Below are 20,025 nucleotides of genomic sequence, written 5' to 3' on the forward strand. Positions count from 1 at the left end.
TAACATTTTATTTATTGTAACTTTTAAGAAGAAATTGCATATATTTATGGAATTAAACTATGTTGGTATTGTATAATACTATACATATATTTTATACATTCCTGAGTTTCTAAACTTTTTCTGTATCATCTACTAGCCTTTTCCTGTGGTCTACACCTTCCACAAAACTCCCCTATTTAATTTCTTATGCCAACTTGCAAAAAATATTGAAACCACAATGGGGGAAAATTGAGATGTGGAAGTGATAGCTTTAATTTCACACTCCCTCCCCCCAAGTGCCAAGCATAATGCTTCACACAATTAGGCACTTTGTAAATGTTTAATTCATGTAAGAAGGAAATTCTGAAAAAAAAAAGGAAAGTGTAAGAGAGGAAGAGTTCAAATATCCAACAAAGCACCTTTTGTGTGTGTGTGTGTGTGTGTGTGTAAGAGTGGACACTAGGGAAACAACTGTACCTACCTATGGCAGAAAACTTGGGTCAAAGAACTTATAATCTAATGAAGCAGGTCAGTCAGTCAATAAACATTTATTAAACACCTACTATGTGCTGAGCACTAAAGTCAAAAGATAGTCATTACCCTCAGGAAGCTTACAGTCTAATGGGAGAGATGCCTGAAAACCAACTCTGTACAAAGTTATAGACAGGATAAATAGGAAATAATCCACAGAGGGAAGATAATAATATTTTTATTGTTATGCAGAAGTCACGTCCATGTTAGTCTTGTTATAAGAGCTAACTCATACATCACCAAAACCCCAAAGTAAAACCGAAAATACGCTGATGTGAAGGACGAGTCCAGCAGTTCTTTCTCTGGAGGGGGAGAGCATCCCCCATCGTGAGTCTTTCAAGATTGTCCCAGATCATTGCCTTGCTGAGAGCAGCCAAGTTTTCACAGTTGATCATCGTACAATATTGCTGTTACTGTGCAAAAGGTTCTCCCAGTTTTCTTTTGCTCTGCATCAGATTTTTCCAGCTTTTCCTGAAATCACGGAGGATACTAAAATTAAGGAGGATTGGGAAAGGCTTCATGTAGAAGGAGGGATTGTAGATGACACTTGAAGGAAGCCAAGGAAGCCAGGAGGCAGAGATGAGGAGGGGGACTATATGTGATCTAGGAGAGGGTGTGGCCTGGCCCAGCCCATGTCACAGAAGCACTTTGTTGAGGGGAGACTGATTGAGGGGAGTGAAGAACCGGTAGGTGGAGATGGGCAGCCACAGAGCATTGGGCCCGAAGAGCATGCATCAGTCAGAAAACCAATAGGCAATGGTTGATACTTCAAGCACCCTATGGACTATCATCACCTGGATGCTCAACCACAAGCCCATTCTGCTGGTGATCCTGGTCCTACTGCTGTTGCTTAGCAACTGGCTGGTCAAGCAAGAGGTCTGGTCAAACAAGATGAAGGGTCATCCGGTGAGGGGAAGCTCAGTTGGTACAGAAGTTGGGGTTGCCTGGAGAGTAGGGAACATAACTAGCTAAGGGAACGTAGGGAGGGAACATCTTAAGGGCATTGCAGTTTCAAAAAGTGTCAGGAGCATAGGGAATAGAATAAGAGCCATAACTAATAATGGGGCAAAAAGAAAGAAACTCACCCTCCAGGAAACCCTGTGCTTTGAGAGGTGAAAATAATTCACAAAAATAAGACAAATTCAATTGTCATGAAGGGGGAATTAGATGCTCTCTTAAAAATCCTGAGCCCTGTGAGTCTGTTTCTTCATCTTTTGAATGAGGGGGTTGAACTAAATGTCCTCTGAGGTCCCTTCTAGCTAATCTAGAATTCTACAATCCTACACTTTGCATCTTCTAGATTTCAGTGCCCCATGACATTGCCCCAACCCATCATATCCTAGATATAGTTCCAGCAGGGACTCAGTCATATTGTGTCTAGCAGTGGACTCCAGAGGATTTGGAAAGTGTTTGGGAGCTGGAGATCTTAGAACTTAGAACTTCAAGGGAATTTAAGATGATCTAGCTTAACAGAAGAGGAAATTGGGTCTCAGATAAAATGGTGTGCCCAGTATCAGGAGTTGAGAGCCAGAATTCAAACCCACAGTCTCTGACTCCATACCTGTGTTCTTTTTAGTATACCAAATTGCCTCTCTCTGCAAATTATTGTGCCTTAGTACCCTGAGCAATTTTATGTGTCATGCTGAGATATAGAGTTCATTCTCAGTCTCTGCTCTGCCATCAAATTTCTTATTGACTTTAAAGAACAACCTTTACTTTATGAAACACAACATGCTATCATCTCCCTTCTATTGAATGCTTTGTCTTGTGATTTGGAAGAGACTAGGTCTAGGTGCCCCCTTAAGAGTGGAGGCTACCCAGCCAAGCAGATTATAGAGAGGAAAGAGAAATGTAATCAGCAAATACATGTTCCTAGCGGGTCCAGAAAAATGGGAAAAGGGTTGTAGTGAACTAGTCATGGCCATCCAGTCTACAGGGAGTTGGTTATCCAATTTAGCATCACCCTTGACTTTAACTTTTACCTCTTTTCCTCCCTTTATCCCAGATGGATGCCAAATCTTGTCCTTTCTACCTCCTCAACATCCTTCAGATTTGTCCATTCCCTAGTCCATGCTCTCATCATTTCTTTTTTTTTTTTAACCCTTAACTTCTGTCTTAGAATTAGTACTGTGTATTGGTCCCAAGGAAGAAGAGTAGTAAGAGTTAGGCAATGGGGGTTAAGTGACTTGTCCAGGGTCACACAGCTGGGAAGTGTCTGAGGCCAGATTTGAACCTAGGACCTCCCATCTCTAGGCTTGGCTCTCAATCCACTGAGCTACTCAGCTGCCCCCTCATCATTTCTTACATCTAAAATATTGAAGTAGTTTTAGAATTAATCTCCTCACTGCCAGTGTCTCTTCTCTCTAATTCATCCTCCACTCAAATGCTAACTTGATATCCCTTAAATAGCACAGCTCTAACCATGTCACTTCCCTGCTCCAAGAGTTTTAATAATTCTCTCTTGCCTTGAGGGGAAAATATAGCCCTACTCCATCCTCCATGTAGGGTCATTTACAATCTACTTCCAACCTGTCTTTGCAAAATGATTTCATATTCTTCTTCACAAATTTTCTATAACAGCCAAACTGCCTTTGCTATTCACAAAACTTGGATTTCCACTCTCTACATCTTCTCCTCTGTACATGTCCTCCCAAGCCAAGTGTATGCAACTTAAAATAAGTTCTCACGTACTACCTCTGACGATGTCGGTAAAACTCAAGTTCACTGGATGAAATGATTCTGAATAAAAGAACTTATTTGGGGTAAGTTCTATTTGGATTTCATCAACTGGATGTGGAAGTATGTAGAAGTCTCTGGCTACAGAGTTGTCAGCCCATCTTGATGAAGGGAGAGGCTTTCTAGTCACTACAGTCTAGCAAAGCAGGTGCTGGCTCATTGGGATACTTGAAGAGATGAAACCGAAGAGCTGGTAGCAGGAAGGTAATACCCAGCAGCAACTAGAAGACCATCAGGGTGACATACTCAGCAGAGAGCAGAAAAGCCCAAGAGAGAAATATGGAGTCACAGAGCATTGAAGGCAATCTAGGCTTGAACAGTTACCTATAGGAAAGTAGCCCAAAGACAACAGTACCATGGTAAGACCAAAAGAGAGAAGTGACCCTGCAGCATCAGAGGTACGAAGTGGCCTTCCATGCCTGTGCCTGGATTTTTTTATATGCATGTGAATCCCCAGTATGAATACATATCCCATGATAACGTAATGTACATTTGATGGGGAATATACCCCAAATTTATAGTAGGGAATGTTCCATTGCTACATTTCTCTCTGTACTTTTATGCCAATGTCCTTGCTATGAACTTATTGTGTTCTCTGACTTTCTAATGAAAACAAATACATTTATGGAAGCTTGTGAGCTTTGGGGTTGTGATATGGACCTATAGACTATCTAAAATCTTGAGTAGCTCTTCTGGAAGCTCCCCATGGCAGCCTGGGTTTTACAGTTATTACACTGTGGAGGACCATTCAGGAGATGCATTTCAGATATCCTAAAACTTAGTTCAAGAATCCTTTGGAAAACCTATTTTTTTCTCTTTTCCTTTACACTGTGTTTGGAAATCAGGATTTTCCATGAAAAAAAAAAAAACCTATAGCCTCAAAGTAGTGCATTTTCAATGCTCATGCAACATCCTAACCAAATCCTTTGGGATTCTCCAACAATTGCCCAGATTTCTCTGCCTTGGTGCCCTGCTACCTCTGTATCACCTCTGTGGCATGCTCTAGTCAGGACACAAAGGGTTCATTCTGGTGTGATTCTTAGGGCTGCCCCCACCAAAAGCACCATAAAGTTTCATACTGAAGTCCCTATACTAGGGTTGGTAGGTAAATGGCTTGCACTCCTTTACCACTATACTGCCATCTGGAGCTCTTGTGGATTATGCCATCACTGTATCACGATCTGATGACGGTGCTGCATCTGCTACTGTGGGCTCTCCTCTGACCATGAACAGGTCTTTGGGCCTTCCTTTGGCTGGAATTTTCTCACTCATTCTTGGTCATTATCATCATAATCACTACTACCATCAGGGTGTCTAAACCATGCAGGAAGATGGGTTTTTATTGCATGGAAATGAAGCTGGGTCTAGGGACTCCACCAGAAGGTAGTGTCATCAGTTGGGGAAATTAGCTTCATCCCTCCCAATCTTCTTTGCCTCACTTGTCTCTAGATGCCTGGTATCAGATACAACGACATAATAAAAGACTTAGGAAAGTGATACCAGCCAAGAAGAGAGGGAACAAACCTTCACGACTCAAGTTTAGTTCTGTAGATGGCACCTTACTGTTGAAAGCATGGCAGAAGTTGAAGCTGGAAGATGAAGTGATCACAGTGGTCTGAAACTGATCCCACAAACAGTGTCCTAGAGGACTAGATGTGGTCCAGATTACTTTGATCCACAATGACCACGAAAGCACTATATTATAATTTTGGACATTTAAAAAGCCAAGAAAAAATATCAAATTAGTAAGAAATAGTTTTTCTTGGCCCTAAATGGCATTAGATATATCAATTGTAACTTACACATTATTGCATCATCACATCATATCTATTATATTATACATATTCTTTTTTTTAAAAACCCTGACCTATTTTAGAATCAATACTTTGTATTGGTTCCAAGCAGAAGAGTGGTAAGGGCTAGGCAATGGGGGTTAAGTGACTTGCCCAGGGCCACAAGTTAGGAAGTGTCTAAAGTCAAATTTGAACCCAGGTCCTCCTCTCTTTAGGCCTAACTCTTACTCCACTGAGCTACTTAGCTGCCCCCATATTGTATGTATTCTTATAAAGATATATGTATTGGAAGTATGGGATTTGTGTCCCATATCATCAAAGGAAAATATTACTACCTCATGCCACATGCTCTGGGTCTAGAAGAATCCCCGAGTCTTTAGAATTAGTATGTACAGATTTCTTATCTTTGGAAAGAGCAGGAAAAAAAAAATTAGAGACAACATCCTTGTGGTGATTGATTGTCTCATCCAAAGATTTACAAGCACATCCACAAGGGACTATGTGCAGTAAATAAAGCATTGTGCAGGGGAGTCAGGAAGCAGGCACTTACTAGCCTGGGCAAGTGACTTAATCAGTCATTAAACATTTATTAGGCATCTACTAGGAGTTGAGCTCTGTGTTAAGTTCTAGGACTACAAAAAGAGGCAAAACATAGTCCCTGCCCTCAAGAAGCTTACAATCTAATGGGGGGAGCTAACCTGCAAACAAACATATACAAAGCATTAGCCATGTGCAAAATAAACTGGAAATAATTAACAGAGGAAGGTACTAGACTTATCAGGAGTTGGGAAAGGCTTCCAGTAAAAGATGGGATTTTAGTTGAGACTTAAAGAAAGTGGAAGTCAGTCAGCAGAATTGAGGAGGGAGAGCATTCTGGGCATGGGGGATAACCAGAGAAAATGGACAGAGTGGATGGAGTATCCTACTCTTGGAACAGCCAGAAGGCAGTGTTTCTGGCTGAAAGAGTACACATTCTCATAGAATAAGGTTTAAGAAAACTGGAAAGCTAGATGGAGTTTTAAACTCTGGAGGACTGGCTAGTGCGGGGAAGATGGTGTTGGAGAAAACTGATGGATCAAAGGATTGGAGAGCATAGTGCAATTTAATAATAGAGCTACATAAGGGTAGAGGTGAGAATATAATAGCGTATGGCCAGGTAAGGAAATTTCTGAATTCTTGAGCACAGAAGTGGCAAGATCAAGGGTGTGACTGCCCTTTTGTATGACTGAGGTAGGGTGGAGGAGCAGTTCATGGGAAGTGAGTAGGCTGAGGAACTGAGCAATTAAAATATTTGAGGGAAAGCCAATATATATATATATATATATATATATATATATATATATATACCCTAATAAGAGGGCAGGAGTTGGGAAGGAGAGAAAAAACCCTGAGCCAAAACTGAGAAAAAACTCCTTGAGGGAGGATGGGATGTGGAGGTCAATAGACAACAGTTACCAGAATTGTGATTGAGTGGTAGATATGAATAGCCCCAACCTCAAAGGAAAATGTTACTAAGTGATGGAAGAAATGGCAACAAGGAAAGAGGAATGCCTCGACCAGTAAGATGAGGAAAATGAGTGAAGGTGTAGCCAGTACTAGAAAGGGTGGCCAGAGATGCTCTATCATCAGGGGAGAGCTAAGTTTCAGTCAGAGCTAGTAAATGGATTGGGAAGAAAAGATTTAGAATGAAAGGAAATTTGTTGCCTATGGAACGGGCATTCCAGAAAGGCTGTCACTGCGGTGTGAAGGTTATGACTAGGTATGAGAATGTTCAGCACTGAGTTTCCAGTGCCACTCACTCCTCTTTTGCACAGAGGTGGAAGATCTGACTGGAGGCGAGTGCAATATTGGATCTATGCCACAGTTTCATCATTTGTAAAATGAGGATAATGATAGCACCTAAAATGAGGTATTTGAAAAGCACTTTGCAAATCTTAAAGTATAATCTAAGTATACTATTGTTGTTGTTATTATTCTGTAGTTGATAAGGCATTGTGGGGCAAGCATTTTTCCATATATAGTTTCCATTCCAGAATCCTCTCTTACCGTAGCACAGACTTGGAAAACAAATAGCTTAAGGAGGTCTTAACCCTGTCAGGAATCAAGTCTAGGATTATACCTTATCATTCTCAGGGAGAACCAGAGCAGAGCATTTCAACTGAATGCTGCATACATTCACTGCTGCCAAGAATGACATTATGGGCTTTACTCCATGACTCTCAATGTCTGGACAAGAGCCATGCTTGTCTAAAGACTTGGTTTTGGAGTCTCAGAAAATGGAGAAAATACAGAGACTCACAATCAGTCTCTGAACTGAGAGATTGGTTGAAAGAGGTCCCACTAACTATGGTTTCCTTCTGTTGGAGAGCAGTGATGGAAACAAACAAAGGTGTAACGCTTGAGTTTATATCAACATCTTCCTTGAGGAAATGGATTTCTACTAAGACCTTGGCATGTTTAGTATCCGAATCCCAGATCTGCTACCTATGCTATCTTGGGCAAATCACTTAACCTCAGTGTCCTCATCTGTAAAAATGAGAGGATAGATCAGCTGATCGACAAGCTTTTATTAAGTACCTACTATGTGTCAGATACAGTAAATGCTAGTCCTAGGGATACAAAGAAGAAAAAACCCCGAAACATTCACTCCTCTCAAGAGCTTACATTCTAATAGATACAAGATGGCAGACTGCCAAAGAACCGTTCCACCTGAAGATTTTGAAAAACTGAGTAATTTGCCAGTCTAGAGATAGCCTGTTTTAGTAGGGGAAAACCAACCAACCAACCAACCAACCACTGGACTTGGAGTCAGAACACCTTGATTTGAATCCCAGCTCTGCTACCTACTTACCTGTGTGACCTTGGGCAAATCTCTTAACCTTACTGGGCCTCAGTGTCCTCATCTGTAAAAATGAGAGGATTGAACTAGATGCACTTTGAGTTCCCGTTCAGTCAGAAATCTTTGATCCTATGATCCTAAAAGAGCCCCAGAGAACATTTGGAACCTTGCAAATACAACTTGCCTAATGCTGCCTCTGGGGGGGTTAGTCAGACTTCTTTCTGAGCAGAAGGAAAAGCACGAGGGAGAGTCAGCCAAGTGGCCTTGAGGAAGAAAGGCCCAATCACCGGTTGTGGACAAACTGTCAGAGCCTGATAACAGCTCAGAATATGATGAATCATTAAAGGAAGAAACTGGATGTTGTAACCCACCAGAGTTTAGAGAAATCAACCAAGTACTTCCTAGCCCTAAGGAGATCTTTCCTCATACAAAGGAGAGCGCTGAACCTAAAAATAGTCCCTTCTTCTGCCCATGCTCCAGACTTGGGGCTCCAAATGAGAGAAATTACCCATAAAGCCTGAAGAGTGACCCCCCCCCCCATGGCATAGGAGATGGGAAGATGCTGCCGAGCAGTCTAATCCAGCCACAAACTTAGTCTCCTGATCAGTCTAACTACAACTGGACTTTTCAGCTAGAAGCCAAGCTAAGGAATGAAACTTTAGGAGGGATGGGAAAAGGATGACGGGGCAGGGTTCTCTGCTCTGTGTGCTACTTAGCCAGGGGGTGCCAGAGCTGCCCTGTTACCTGTTCCCAAGAGCTGGTGCTTAAATTTTCAGTCTGAGCAGTCACACTGTGGAAATTGGCAAACACTACAGATCAGGACCTGATTGATGGTGCTATTGATTGTCTAGGCTTAAGAAAGCGATGGAGAAAATAGTGATGATGCAGAGTAAGCCTGAAGGGGTGGCTTATGGGCACTTTGGGGGGAGAGCCAGTTGTTAAACACCTCTGGTTAGCCTACAGTGGTGTGTGTGTGTGTGTGTGTGTGTGTGTGTGTGTGTGTGTGTGTGTGTTCTGCTCTCTGTAAAACTGTTTTCTCTGTTTCCTCAGGGGCTCTCTGAGGTTCCTTAGTAGTCCTTTATCCGCTGCACTGTTCTGTCTTGCATTGAGATTTATGCCCTTGGTTTGATATTGGACATTTGATCATCTGTGCTGCTCTTGATTATGAGCCATGTAGCATGTGCATCACCCAGATCAATACTAGAGGCATTCCTTCTCAGTTCAAACACCAGCTATTAAGTAGTTTTGGATCGTGGTGTCCTGGGGAAAGAGTGCTGGATCTGGAGTCAGAGGACCTGGGTTTTAATTCTCATGCTGCTGCCTGTCCCACCCTGGGGGAAGTCACTTAACTGCTTTGGCCCTCCTTTTCCTCATCTGTGAAATAGGGGGTGGGGGAGGCTTGGACCACAGAGGCTCTAAGGCTGCTCCCAGCTTTTAATCTATGCCACTAGTATTCCCTCCCACTGATTCTTTTTCAGTTTATGTTGCAGATGATGTAGGTTACTAGATATTGGAATGGATACCATGTAATTTATCAGGGCTACAATTCCCCCCCCCCTCCTTTAGGGGAGAATGTAGGGAAACTGTATTTTTGCTCTCTAATATACACTAATAGGGGGCAGCTGGGTAGCTCAATGGATTGAGAGTCAGGCCTAGAGACAGGAGGTCCTGGGTTCAAATTTGGCCTCAGACACTTCCTAGCTGTGTGACCCTGGGCAAGTCACTTAACCCCCATTGCCTAGCCCTTACTACTCTTCTGCCTTGGAATCAATACAGAGTATTGATTCCAAGGCAGAAGGTAAGGTTTAAAAAAAAATACACTAATAAATGAGTGTCAAAGCAGTTTGCTCATGGAGGGATATAATAAAGGCAAGAGCGAAAGCTAGTAATTGGGAAATAACGTCCATGTCTCCTTGCCCTTTTGTTCTGGTTCAAATAATCTGCAGGCCAGGCCAGAAAGGATCCCAAGGAATTCGAACCCTAAGTCAGGAGTGGGACAAGGAAAAGCCCCAGACAGAGGGGTTAAAAGATCCAGTGCCAGCCTGGAAGCACCCTGTCTGTTTTTTTGTTAGCTGGGGATGGTGGTTTATTGCTTCCGCCTATGGTTAGAAAGTGACCAGCCTGCTCTGGTGAGAGAAAAGATTGTTTAGCTTCTTAGCTACCTGGGGCTGAGATGGCCACTAGATTTCCCTAAAGAGATGAAGCCCAGAAGCTGGTGGGAGGAACAGTGTCTAGCAGCAGGGAGGAGATCAGCAGAGAGATTGATTCCTTCACCAAAGAACAAAGAAGAGTCAGAGACAGAGGCCCAAAGTGACAGAGAGATAGGGGAAATGGGGGTGGAGGGGGGGACAGCAGAGACATTAACTCTGTGATGCTCAGGAGAAGACCCAGCGTAGAGCAGTGCCCTACTGGGAACAGACCCAGAGAGAACATGACAGCACCAGAAGATACCAGCGGCCCTGCAGTTCTGGAAATGTGAGGTGACCCTCTATGTCTTTTCTTTTTCTTTTCTTTTTTTCTTTAAAAAACACTTACCTTCTCTCTTAAAATCAATTCTAAGTATTGATTTCAAGGCAGAAGAGTGGTAAAGGCTAGGCAATGGGGGTTAAGTGACTTGCCCAAGGTCACACCTAACTAGGAAGTGTCTGAGGCCACATTTGAACCCAAATCCTTCCAATCCCAGACCTGAAATTCTATCCACTGAGCCACAGAGCTGCCTCCTCTCTTAGTTTTATGTGTTTCTTTATCTAAACTTCTAAATGAAAATGCTGGACATATGTTTACCCAGTACTTTTGCTCTGAAGACTTAGCTCTAAAAATGGAGCTCTAAAAGCTCCACTTTTCCTGTTGATGGGATATGTAATTGTGGAAGTGATTGTCCCAGATTTATTGTTTTTTTTAAAATCCTTACTCTCTGTCTTAGAATTAATTAAGAATTGGTTCCAAGGCAGAAGAGTGGTCAGGGCTAGGCAATGGGGGTTAAGTGACTTGCCCAGAGTCACACAGCTGGGAAGTGTCTGGGGTCAGATTTGAACTCAGGACTTCACATCTTTCAGTTTGCCTCTCTATCCACTGAACAAACTAGCTGCCCCCTGAGATTTATTTTCATTTTCTTACTATGCTATTTAACTTTAAAATTATTATCTCCTTTGAGTGACAAGTAAAGGTAGACACAAATGTAGGAGCTTGAAAGCTATAGTTTGAGCAGGTATGAATCCTCAGAGTACCTTGAACCATAGAAAAACTTTTCTAGGATCCCCTTATATTATATACAAATATATTATATATACAGGACATGTTATAGTCTTCAGAGGCAGTTAGGTGTCACCAGATGGAATGCTAGGCTTAGAATCAGGAAGATGTGTGTTCAAATCTAACCTCAAATACTAGCTGTACAACCCTGGACAAATCACTTACCTCTGCTTGCCTCAGTTTTCACAACTGTAAAATGGGGGTGATGATAGCACCTACCTCCCAGGGTTGTTGTGAGAATCAAATAAGATAATAATTGTAAAAACTACTTAGCAAAGTGCCTGGCATGTAGTAAGTATTTAATAAATGCACATTCCCTCCCCCCATACCTTTAGTAATATTTTATGTGTACATTTGCTTCCCCTTAATAGAATGTAAACTCCTTGAGAACAGGATCTGCTTCCTTTAAAAAAAAACCAACCCTTTAGCTATTGTTTTTGAATCTTAATATGGAGGCAGAAGAGGGGCACAGCCTCAGCAATTCGGCAATGAATTTTATATAGAGCCGTAGGCGTAACATCTTAATTTAGTTTACTCTTTGTTTGGATGATTCTAATTCTTTATGACTGATTGATCTTCTGTATTGGTACCTGCATTGGTAGATGTTATAGGGCTCAGTAGAGTTTTTATTTTTTATTTTTAAATTTATTCTTTTTCTTTCTAGTATAGTTATTTTTTAAAGACCTTATCCCAAAAGTCAACTGCTGGTCATTCATTCCAGTTGCAACCAACTCTTTGTGATCTCATTTGGAGTTTCCTTGGCAGAGATGGAATGATCTGCCATTTCCTTTTCTGACTCATTTTACAGATGAAGAAACTGAGGCAAACAAGGTTAAGTGACTTGCCCAGGGTCACACAGTTAGGAAGTGTCTAAGGCTACATTTAAATTCAGGAAGACATCTTCCTGACTCCAGGCCCAACATGCTATGCACTATGGCACCACCTAGCGGCCCTAAAAGGGCTATTAAAGTACAAGATAGTACTTTTCTTTATCAGTGTTCTCTGGGAACAGGGGCCAGAGGACTGACAACTTTGGATGCAGTCATTAGGTGTTTGGATTGGTCTAGGCTAGGGCACTGGATCCAGGAGAGCTGATTGTGCAGCTTTTGATTGTAGTGGCAGCTTTACATTTCAGCACAGACTACAAATCAGGGCTAGCGTTATTGTTTGGTTGATTGTCCAGTCTTAAGAAAGTCATGGAGAGAATGCGATTGATGCACATTCAGCGAAAAGTTTGTCCAGCCTTGACTGGTTCCCAGGCTTTTGTGAAATGAAGACCCTTTTTTAATGTTTAAAGATTTCATGGACGTCTTCCCACCCACTGCCCCCCTTTCACGCTAGCTGCTATATGATTGTATTTGTCCATTGAGAAAATATATGAGGTCGTTAATGTGGAGATTTGTTTTGCTGGACAATGAAGCTTTGTAATGAGAGTCTCATTTTTCTGGGGTTTTGAACATTTGCTTAAAGAGAGAAGATGGTGGGAGGGACAGATGAATAAAAATGCATATTAGGGGAAAGAATAAACTTTTTAAAAAACAAAATGCATGATGATCAAAACCTACTAAGAATTCTGAGGGCTTATTTTATTTGTCATGTTGAATCATATTTCATATTTTCAAAGAACTAAATATGACAGTGCTTAGTACAAACATAGATGCCCAGGCTCTTCATGTTAACCAGGAAAGCCTGCCCTCCTCTATCCCCCCTTTTTCTCTTTCCCTCCCTCCCTCTCCTTCCCTTTCTCTCTTTTTCTCTCTCCCTCTCCCTCCCTCTCCCTCTATCTTTCTCCCTCTCTTTCCTCCCTCCCTCCCTTTCTCTCTGTCTCTCTTTCTCTCTCTCCCTCCCTCTCTCTTCCTCCCTCTGTCTCTGTCTCTCTCCTTTCCTCCTTCTCTCTCTCTTCCTCCCTCTATCTTTCTCCCTCTCTATCTCTCTCCCTCTCTTTCCTCCCTCCTTCCCTCCCTCTCTCTCTTTCTCTTCCTCCCTTTCTGTTTCCCTTCCTACCTTCCTCTATCTCTCCCTCTCTCTGTCTCTCTCTCTCCCTCCCTCTCTCTTCCTCCCTCTGTCTCTGTCTCTCTTTCTCCCTCCCTCCCTCCCCCTTCCCTCCCTCCCTCCCCCTTCCCTCCCTCCCTCTCTCTGTCTATCTCTCCTTCCCTCCCTCCCTGCCTCCCTCCCTCCCTCTCTGCCTCTCTCTCTCTGTCTTTCCCTCCCTTCCTCTCTTTCCTACCACACACGGGCACACACTCCATTGGAGTCCTCAGTTGGGGAATCTGGCTAGAGGAGCATGCCCAGGGAGGGTGCTGCCTCAGTGCCAGGTTGGCAGGAGATCATTTGTCTTAATGAGGAGAGAGGTTTGGAAGGAGAGAATTCTGAATCATAAACCACACGGTTGTGCCTCATCCCTGCTCTAACCACATAACTGTCTGCGATTTTTGTTTATTTTGTTTTTGTTTTGGATCTTCATGTTCTGGAGTTAATTGGCCTGGAAGGGAACTGGAATCTAACCTAGGTTTAGGATTTTTTTAATAGCCGGGAGGAGTCTTAAACAGAACATTAAAATATAGAATATTTTGGCACAAAATGTTAGTGCTGAAAGAGGCCTTCAAATGCTGAATGTCAGAACTCAAAAGACCTTCATGGCAGAGGCGGGTGGAGTCATGGAGAGCACTTTGAATCAGGAAAATATGAGTTCAAATCCAACCTCAGTTACTTATTATGTGACCCTGAGCAGGACACTTTTCTTCTTCTTTTTTTTAAAACCCTTATCTTCAGTCTTGGAATCAGGTTATGTATTTTTCCAAGGTAGAAGAGTGGTAAGGGCTAGAAGGTGTCTGAGGTCAAATTTGAATCCAGGACCTCTGGTCTGGCTCTCAATCCACTGAGCTAACCAGCTGCCCCTAAGATATGTAACTTCAGGTTGCCTCTCAGAGTTGTGAGGGCCAAATGAGATATAATGCCTTGTAAGCTTTAAAGTGCATGTAAATGTTTGTTGTTATTATAATTTAGAAATATAATATAATAAATAATTATAATCTTAGAACTAGAAAGGTCCTTAAATGGCAGAATGTTGGAGGTAGGTGGGACTTTGGTTCTTAGAATACTAGATTTGAGAGGAGCCATCAGAAATGAAGTGTCTGAGTTTGAAAGGGTGTTAGAACATAGAACATTAGGGTAGGAGAGAGCTTTTAGGGGCAATGATTTATCCAAAGTCTCACACTGAAGGGACGGATCTCGAATCTGGGTCCAGATTTTCCTTCTCCTCATCCAGGTCTCCACCCTGTCTTTCTCTGGTTGTTCTTTGTTTTCGCTTCATTGCACCAAGTCTAAAAGACATCTCAGAATTCTCTTCTCTGACTCTAGGTTCTTATTCAGGCTTAGTCTTCATGGGGTCAGTGGATCATCCTATTGATAACGTACTTTGGCAAGCTCATTGACTAACGCTATGGTTTTTGCCTCCTCTTGAAATCATGTATTTGTCTCAGTTTAATTTTCTTAACCTAAAGATAATTTCCCGAATCCCCAAATTTCTAATCTACAAGGGGCCTCAGAGGCCAACTAGACCAACCTACACCAGAACTAGAATCTCCTCTACAAATGGTCCTCCAGTCTTTGCTTCAAGATCTCCAGTGAGGAGCAACCCTCTATTTCCTAAAGAAATTCATTCCACTTATGCACAGTTCTAATTGTTGGAAAGTGTTTCCTTGCATATCTGGTGTAATGGCTAGGGTAGTGGATTTGGAGTCAGCAAGACTTGGATTCAAATCCTGCCTCAGAAGTTACTTGTTGAATGACCTGGGGAAAAATACTTAAATTCTCCGTGCCTCAGTTTCTTCATCTGAAAAATGAGGGAGCCAACTTCTAAAGTCTCTTTCAACTCTGCATTCTTATGTTCTTCTAAAGCAGGGGTGTCGAACTCAAATGGAAAAGGGGGCCACTGGGCCAGCTAGGTAGCACAGTCATTAGAATTCTAGTCCTGGCATCCAGAGGATCTAGGTTCAAATCTGTCCTTAGACACTTCCTGCTTTGTGACCCTGGATAAGTCACTTAATCCTGTTCACCTGGCCCTTGTCCTTTTGTCTTAGAATTGTTACTAAGAAAGAAAGGGTTAGCAAAAAAAGAAGAAGAAGAAGAAGAAAGAAAGACAAGGGGTTCATTGATCAATACATAAGGATCCTTCTGGATTGACTTAGTTTTACAATTAATGTTATCTATGTTTTGTTGTGTTTTATTTATTTGGTTAAAATTTTTCCCATTACAATTTAATCTGGTTTTGTCCCACTTGTGAGTGTTTTTATTTATTTATACCTCTATGTGAAAGTGTTCTTCTGGGGACAGCTAGGTGGATCAATGGATAGAGCTCCAGGACTGGAAAGGGGAGGTCCTGGTTTCAAATCTGACCTCAGATACTTCTTAACTGTGTGACCCTGGACAAGTCACTTAACCCCCACTGCTTAACTTTTACCACTTCTGCCTTAGCACCAAAACATCATATTCATTCTGAGATGGAGGGGAAGGGTTTTCCATTTTTTAAAAAAGAATTCTTCCTTTTGGAACCAAGCAGAGATTTGAACATAGGAAAGCATGATTAAACTCAGGATAGCTAGGTGGCACAGTACCAGGACTAGAGTCAGAAAGACTCAACTTCCTGAATTCAAATCCAGCCTTAGACACTTTCTAGAAGTGTGATCATGGGCAAGACAAGTAACCCTGTTGGCCTCATTTTCCTCATCTGTCAAATGAGTTGGAGAAGGAAAGGGCAAACCACTCTAGTCTGTTTGCTAAGAAAACCCTAAAATCGGGTCATGGAGAGTCAGACAAGACTGAACAATAACAAATACATAGTGTGCAATCCTCTAGGACTGTCAGGCTTACAAAATGCTTTCTTCACAATATTTTTGTGAATCTATTGTCCATTTTCCTACTGAGAGAGAAATTGTGGTTCAGAGGATGTCAGTGGGCTCAGGGTAGAGTAGTGTGTCTCTGGGTAAGATGCTTGTACAGTCGCTCTGGGCAAACTCAGTTCCAATTTATTTCCAAGTTCCTCGAGGTAGCAGAAAGGGTGGAGGCCATGCAAAGACTTCTGCGCACATAGAAGCACTCTCTTGATTGTAACTTGTAATTTTTTCTCTCACTGTGAAGAAACAGAACGCTCTAGTCAGAAAAAGATTTGGAGTTAGGGGAACCTGGGTCCAAATTCCAGCTTTGGTGGAGATATGAAGCTTTGGCCAAGTCATTTACCCTCTCTAAGCCCTTTTCCTGATCTATAAAATGAGATATTTTATCTAGATCAGGTGCTCTTAACCTGGCATTCATGACCTTTAAAAATAAATATTTGGAAGACTGAATTTTGACATCATTTCTTTCCATTTTAATCCTATGAATTTTATTTTAAGCTTTTAAAAACATTCTTCTGAGAAGAAACCCAGAAGGCTTCTGGACTGCCAAAGGGTGGTTCAAGACATGAAGAAGGTTAAGAACCCCTGCAGTCTAGAAGATAGCTAAGGCAGGGAAATCCTGACCTTTGTGTGTACTTATTCTCAACCTAGCTTGTCTTAATTTGATATATATTATCTATATATTGATACATGTACATCAGAAGTGTCAAACTCACCACTTCTGCTGTTAGAAAACTCCTGGGTACAACCTGGACCAGATTAAAATGTTAACATAAATAAGAATATAGCCTAGCATAGATAATGTTAATTTGTGGTTTTCTAAGTCAATATGGGTTTGAGGGGGAGGGAAAGGTTGCTATTTGACTTTGACATCTATACTAGTAGATACATAATATCTGGGCTAGTAGAATATAAGCTTTGAAGGCCAGAGACTAGTCTATTTTTTTTTAACCCTTACCTTCTTTCTTCGAATTGATTCTAAGTATTGATTCCAAGGCAGAAGAGTGGTAAGGGTTAGGCAATGGGGGTTAAGTGACTTGCCCAGAGTCACATAGCTAGGAAGTGTCTGAGGCCAGATTTGAACTCAGGACACCCCATCTCCGGACCTGACTCTATCTACCAAGCCGCCAAGTTGGCCCAGCTGTTTCATCTTTGAATCCCTTGTGCTTAGCACAAGGTCCAGCATATAGGAAGCACACTTAAATGCTTATCGAATGGTTGGTTCTGTTTTCAGATCTTTTGTGGCTGTGACAACCCATAATGATCCCCAAGAAAAGAGCTTAAGTCAGAGCTGATAACTTGGCACGAACCTGTATATAACCTTTCCAAAGCGCTCACATCTCTATGTTCTTGCCTGATTCTCCCAACTGTTCTGTGAGGGAGGCAGGGAAATTAGTATTCACATCTGTAAAAATGAAAAATCAATCCTGGAAAGCCATGATCTGAGCCATACTGACATTTATTTGTAGAAAGCAGCAAATTACCAAATGGCAGGGTCCCAGATGGGTCCACTTATGCAGCAATCTGTAAGTTTAGAGGTAGATTACTGGGACCCCCTGCTCCCCCTTTTAGAAGGTGGGTGCTCTTCTGAACATCTCTTCTCAGAGAGTGTGGCCAGAGAAGGTCTCTTTTTTAAAGAAGGCATATTCTATGAAGTAATGATCAATTCTGTAGATGATAAAAGCCAAGGCCATCCTTGCAGCTTCAAAGCCAACTGAGATATTCCACTATCTGGATGCCTTCCAGGATGCTGGTGCACGCAGGCACGCACGCAGCTCCCCTTGGCAAGGATATCTTGCCCAGGCATTTTAGAGGACTTTCTTTGTGATTTTTGCTCACAATATGATTACTGATTCTCATACAAATTCTTCAGTGAATTAATCATTGGAGTTATTTCTTATCGTTAATTCTACTATGATTACAATTTATTATAATATTGGACATCGAAGATAATTTATACACACAATGTTAATAAAACAATGAGTATATCTTAATTAAAACAGCTTTACTAAGTGACCTTTTACACATCATATTATCAAATTGTCATTTGAAATACTGATCGAATGAGATAACATTTGTAAAGCTCTTGGATCAGTGTATGGCACATAGCAGGTGCTTTTAATAAATTTCTGGTCAACCTGATGGTGATCTAAGAGGTTGTCTAAGCTCTTTCTTCATTTTCTTTTGTTCATTTTTGTCCAACTCTTTGTGACCCCATTTGGGATTTTCTTGGCAAAGATATTGTAGTGTTGTTGTTTTGCCATTTTCTTCTCCAGCTTGTTTGACAGATGAGAAAGGCTAAGGCCAACAGGGTTAAGTGACTTGCCCAGGGTCACACAGGCAGTAAGTGTCTGAGGCTGAATTTGAACTCATGAAGATGAGTCTTCCTGATTGAAGTTCTGGCACTTTATCTATTGTGCCAATGAAGATCATTGCCCAGAGAGGACTGAATTTTGTACTCATTAGCTGTTGTCTATGGAGGGAAAGGTGTTTTTTTTTTTTTTTAATAGTGCCTCTGCTTTCCAAGAAGACTGGCTTGCTCAGAATGGCTCACACTGTCCTCTCTTGTGACATTCTGTTTCCAGTCCTTTGCCTTTTTGCCCAGGCTGTCCCCAGTTCCTTGAATGCTCTCCTGTTTTTGTTTCTGCTTCTTATAATTCCAAGCTTATGTCAAAGTTTAGTTCAAACATCCCACCTATCCAAGGCCTTCTCTTATCTATACCCTATATCTATTATCACCCTGGCAAAATTATCTCATGTTTACTTGGCCCATTTTCTCCATTTATTCATGTGATATATTGTTTGCCCCCATAGAGTATAAGCTTCTTGAGACCTCTCTCTAGCACCTAGGACAGTGCTTGACACATAGTAGGTGGGCATTTAATAAATACAGGTTGAATGAATGTATGCATGAAAACTGGCGCAGAGGTTCATGGGATTTAGGTCTGGATGAGGTCTTAAGACGTTATTGAGTCCAACGTCTTCATTTTAGAAATGAGGTAGAAAGAGATAAGTTGACTTAGTGAAGGTTCCTCCAATATCCTACCTTAGCACTGGATTTCCCATTTATGATTTCACTAATCCATCAGGGAAAGACTATTCAATTGCTTTCAGTGTTCATTGAGGAGTGATGCCCAGAGCCTTCATCAGGGCTGGCTGGGGAATTGGTTTTGTCCTTGGGTACCAATATAGGGGAGGTGGTTTGCTCTCCTCCAGTCAGGCTTTTGTGAGACTTCCCTGCTTTCCTGTCTAGCCTTAGGCTCTCCTAAATCCTGACAACCCCCCCCCCCCTTTTACCCACTAGGGGACTGGAGTCCATTGGAGCAAGAGTCAAAGCCTTCTGAGAGATCTGCAATGCTGTCCCATCTCTCCCGAATACAACTGACTGTGGATATCCCACACTACTTCTGGGCCTAGGGAGCCCCAAATGTGCCTGTTTGGGGGATCCCCAGGGTTACGGGGGTGATATTTGGAGGTGTGGATGGAGGGGGGATCCCCACCCCTTTTGCCCCAGCCCAGTTGGCCTTGGGTGCTAGAATTCTCCTTGTTAGGGTTCAAGCTGCCCCTCTCTTATTCCCTCAAACTAAGTTTTCACCTTTGGGGGGCTGGGGCACCTTAGGAATATATAGAAGCTCCACTGGTCTCCGAGGGTGTCACCAGCAGCGCCATTCTGACCGCTAAGGAAATCGACAAGATGCATGCCTGCTTTGCTGTCCAAGATAAGCTCATGGAGAGGCTCATGTTCAACGAGATGAAGCTCAAAGTGTTAGAGAATCAGATGTTCATTGTTTGGAATAAAATGAACCGAAGGAAGAGGTCGTGCCACAACCGGGCTCCTTCCCCGGGCAAGCACCTCCGCAGGCATGGAAATGGCTTCTCCTCCGCCTCAGGCCTCAGCTCCAATTCTCAAGGGCCTTGTTGAATTTTCTTCTCATTGACTAGTAAAACCAATAAGAGATGCTTGTCTTCTTTTGAATAAACCTAAGCTCCACAGGTGGCT

At 42.2% G+C, this 20,025-nt stretch overlaps 1 protein-coding gene across 3 annotated transcripts; it reads left to right on the forward strand.

Annotated features, from left to right (window-relative positions):
* Positions 1–1,162: 1,162 nt before the first annotated feature.
* TEX46 (testis expressed 46) lies at positions 1,163–19,984 on the forward strand. Of its 3 annotated transcripts, none has more exons than XM_016422062.2 (3): positions 1,165–1,416; positions 10,258–10,353; positions 19,645–19,984. In XM_016422062.2, the coding sequence occupies exons 1-3, from the start codon at positions 1,267–1,269 to the stop codon at positions 19,945–19,947; spliced, it is 549 nt and encodes a 182-aa protein (XP_016277548.1). In that variant the 5' UTR covers positions 1,165–1,266; the 3' UTR covers positions 19,948–19,984. The 3 variants fall into 3 exon arrangements, with proteins under 3 accessions (XP_007491267.1, XP_016277548.1, XP_007491266.1); XM_007491204.3 differs by having other exon boundaries at positions 1,165–1,386; XM_007491205.3 differs by lacking the exon at positions 10,258–10,353 and having other exon boundaries at positions 1,163–1,416.
* Positions 19,985–20,025: the final 41 nt, after the last annotated feature.

This window comes from Monodelphis domestica, chromosome 4 (assembly GCF_027887165.1).
Source record: "Monodelphis domestica isolate mMonDom1 chromosome 4, mMonDom1.pri, whole genome shotgun sequence".
Classification (NCBI taxonomy): Eukaryota; Metazoa; Chordata; class Mammalia; order Didelphimorphia; family Didelphidae; genus Monodelphis; species Monodelphis domestica.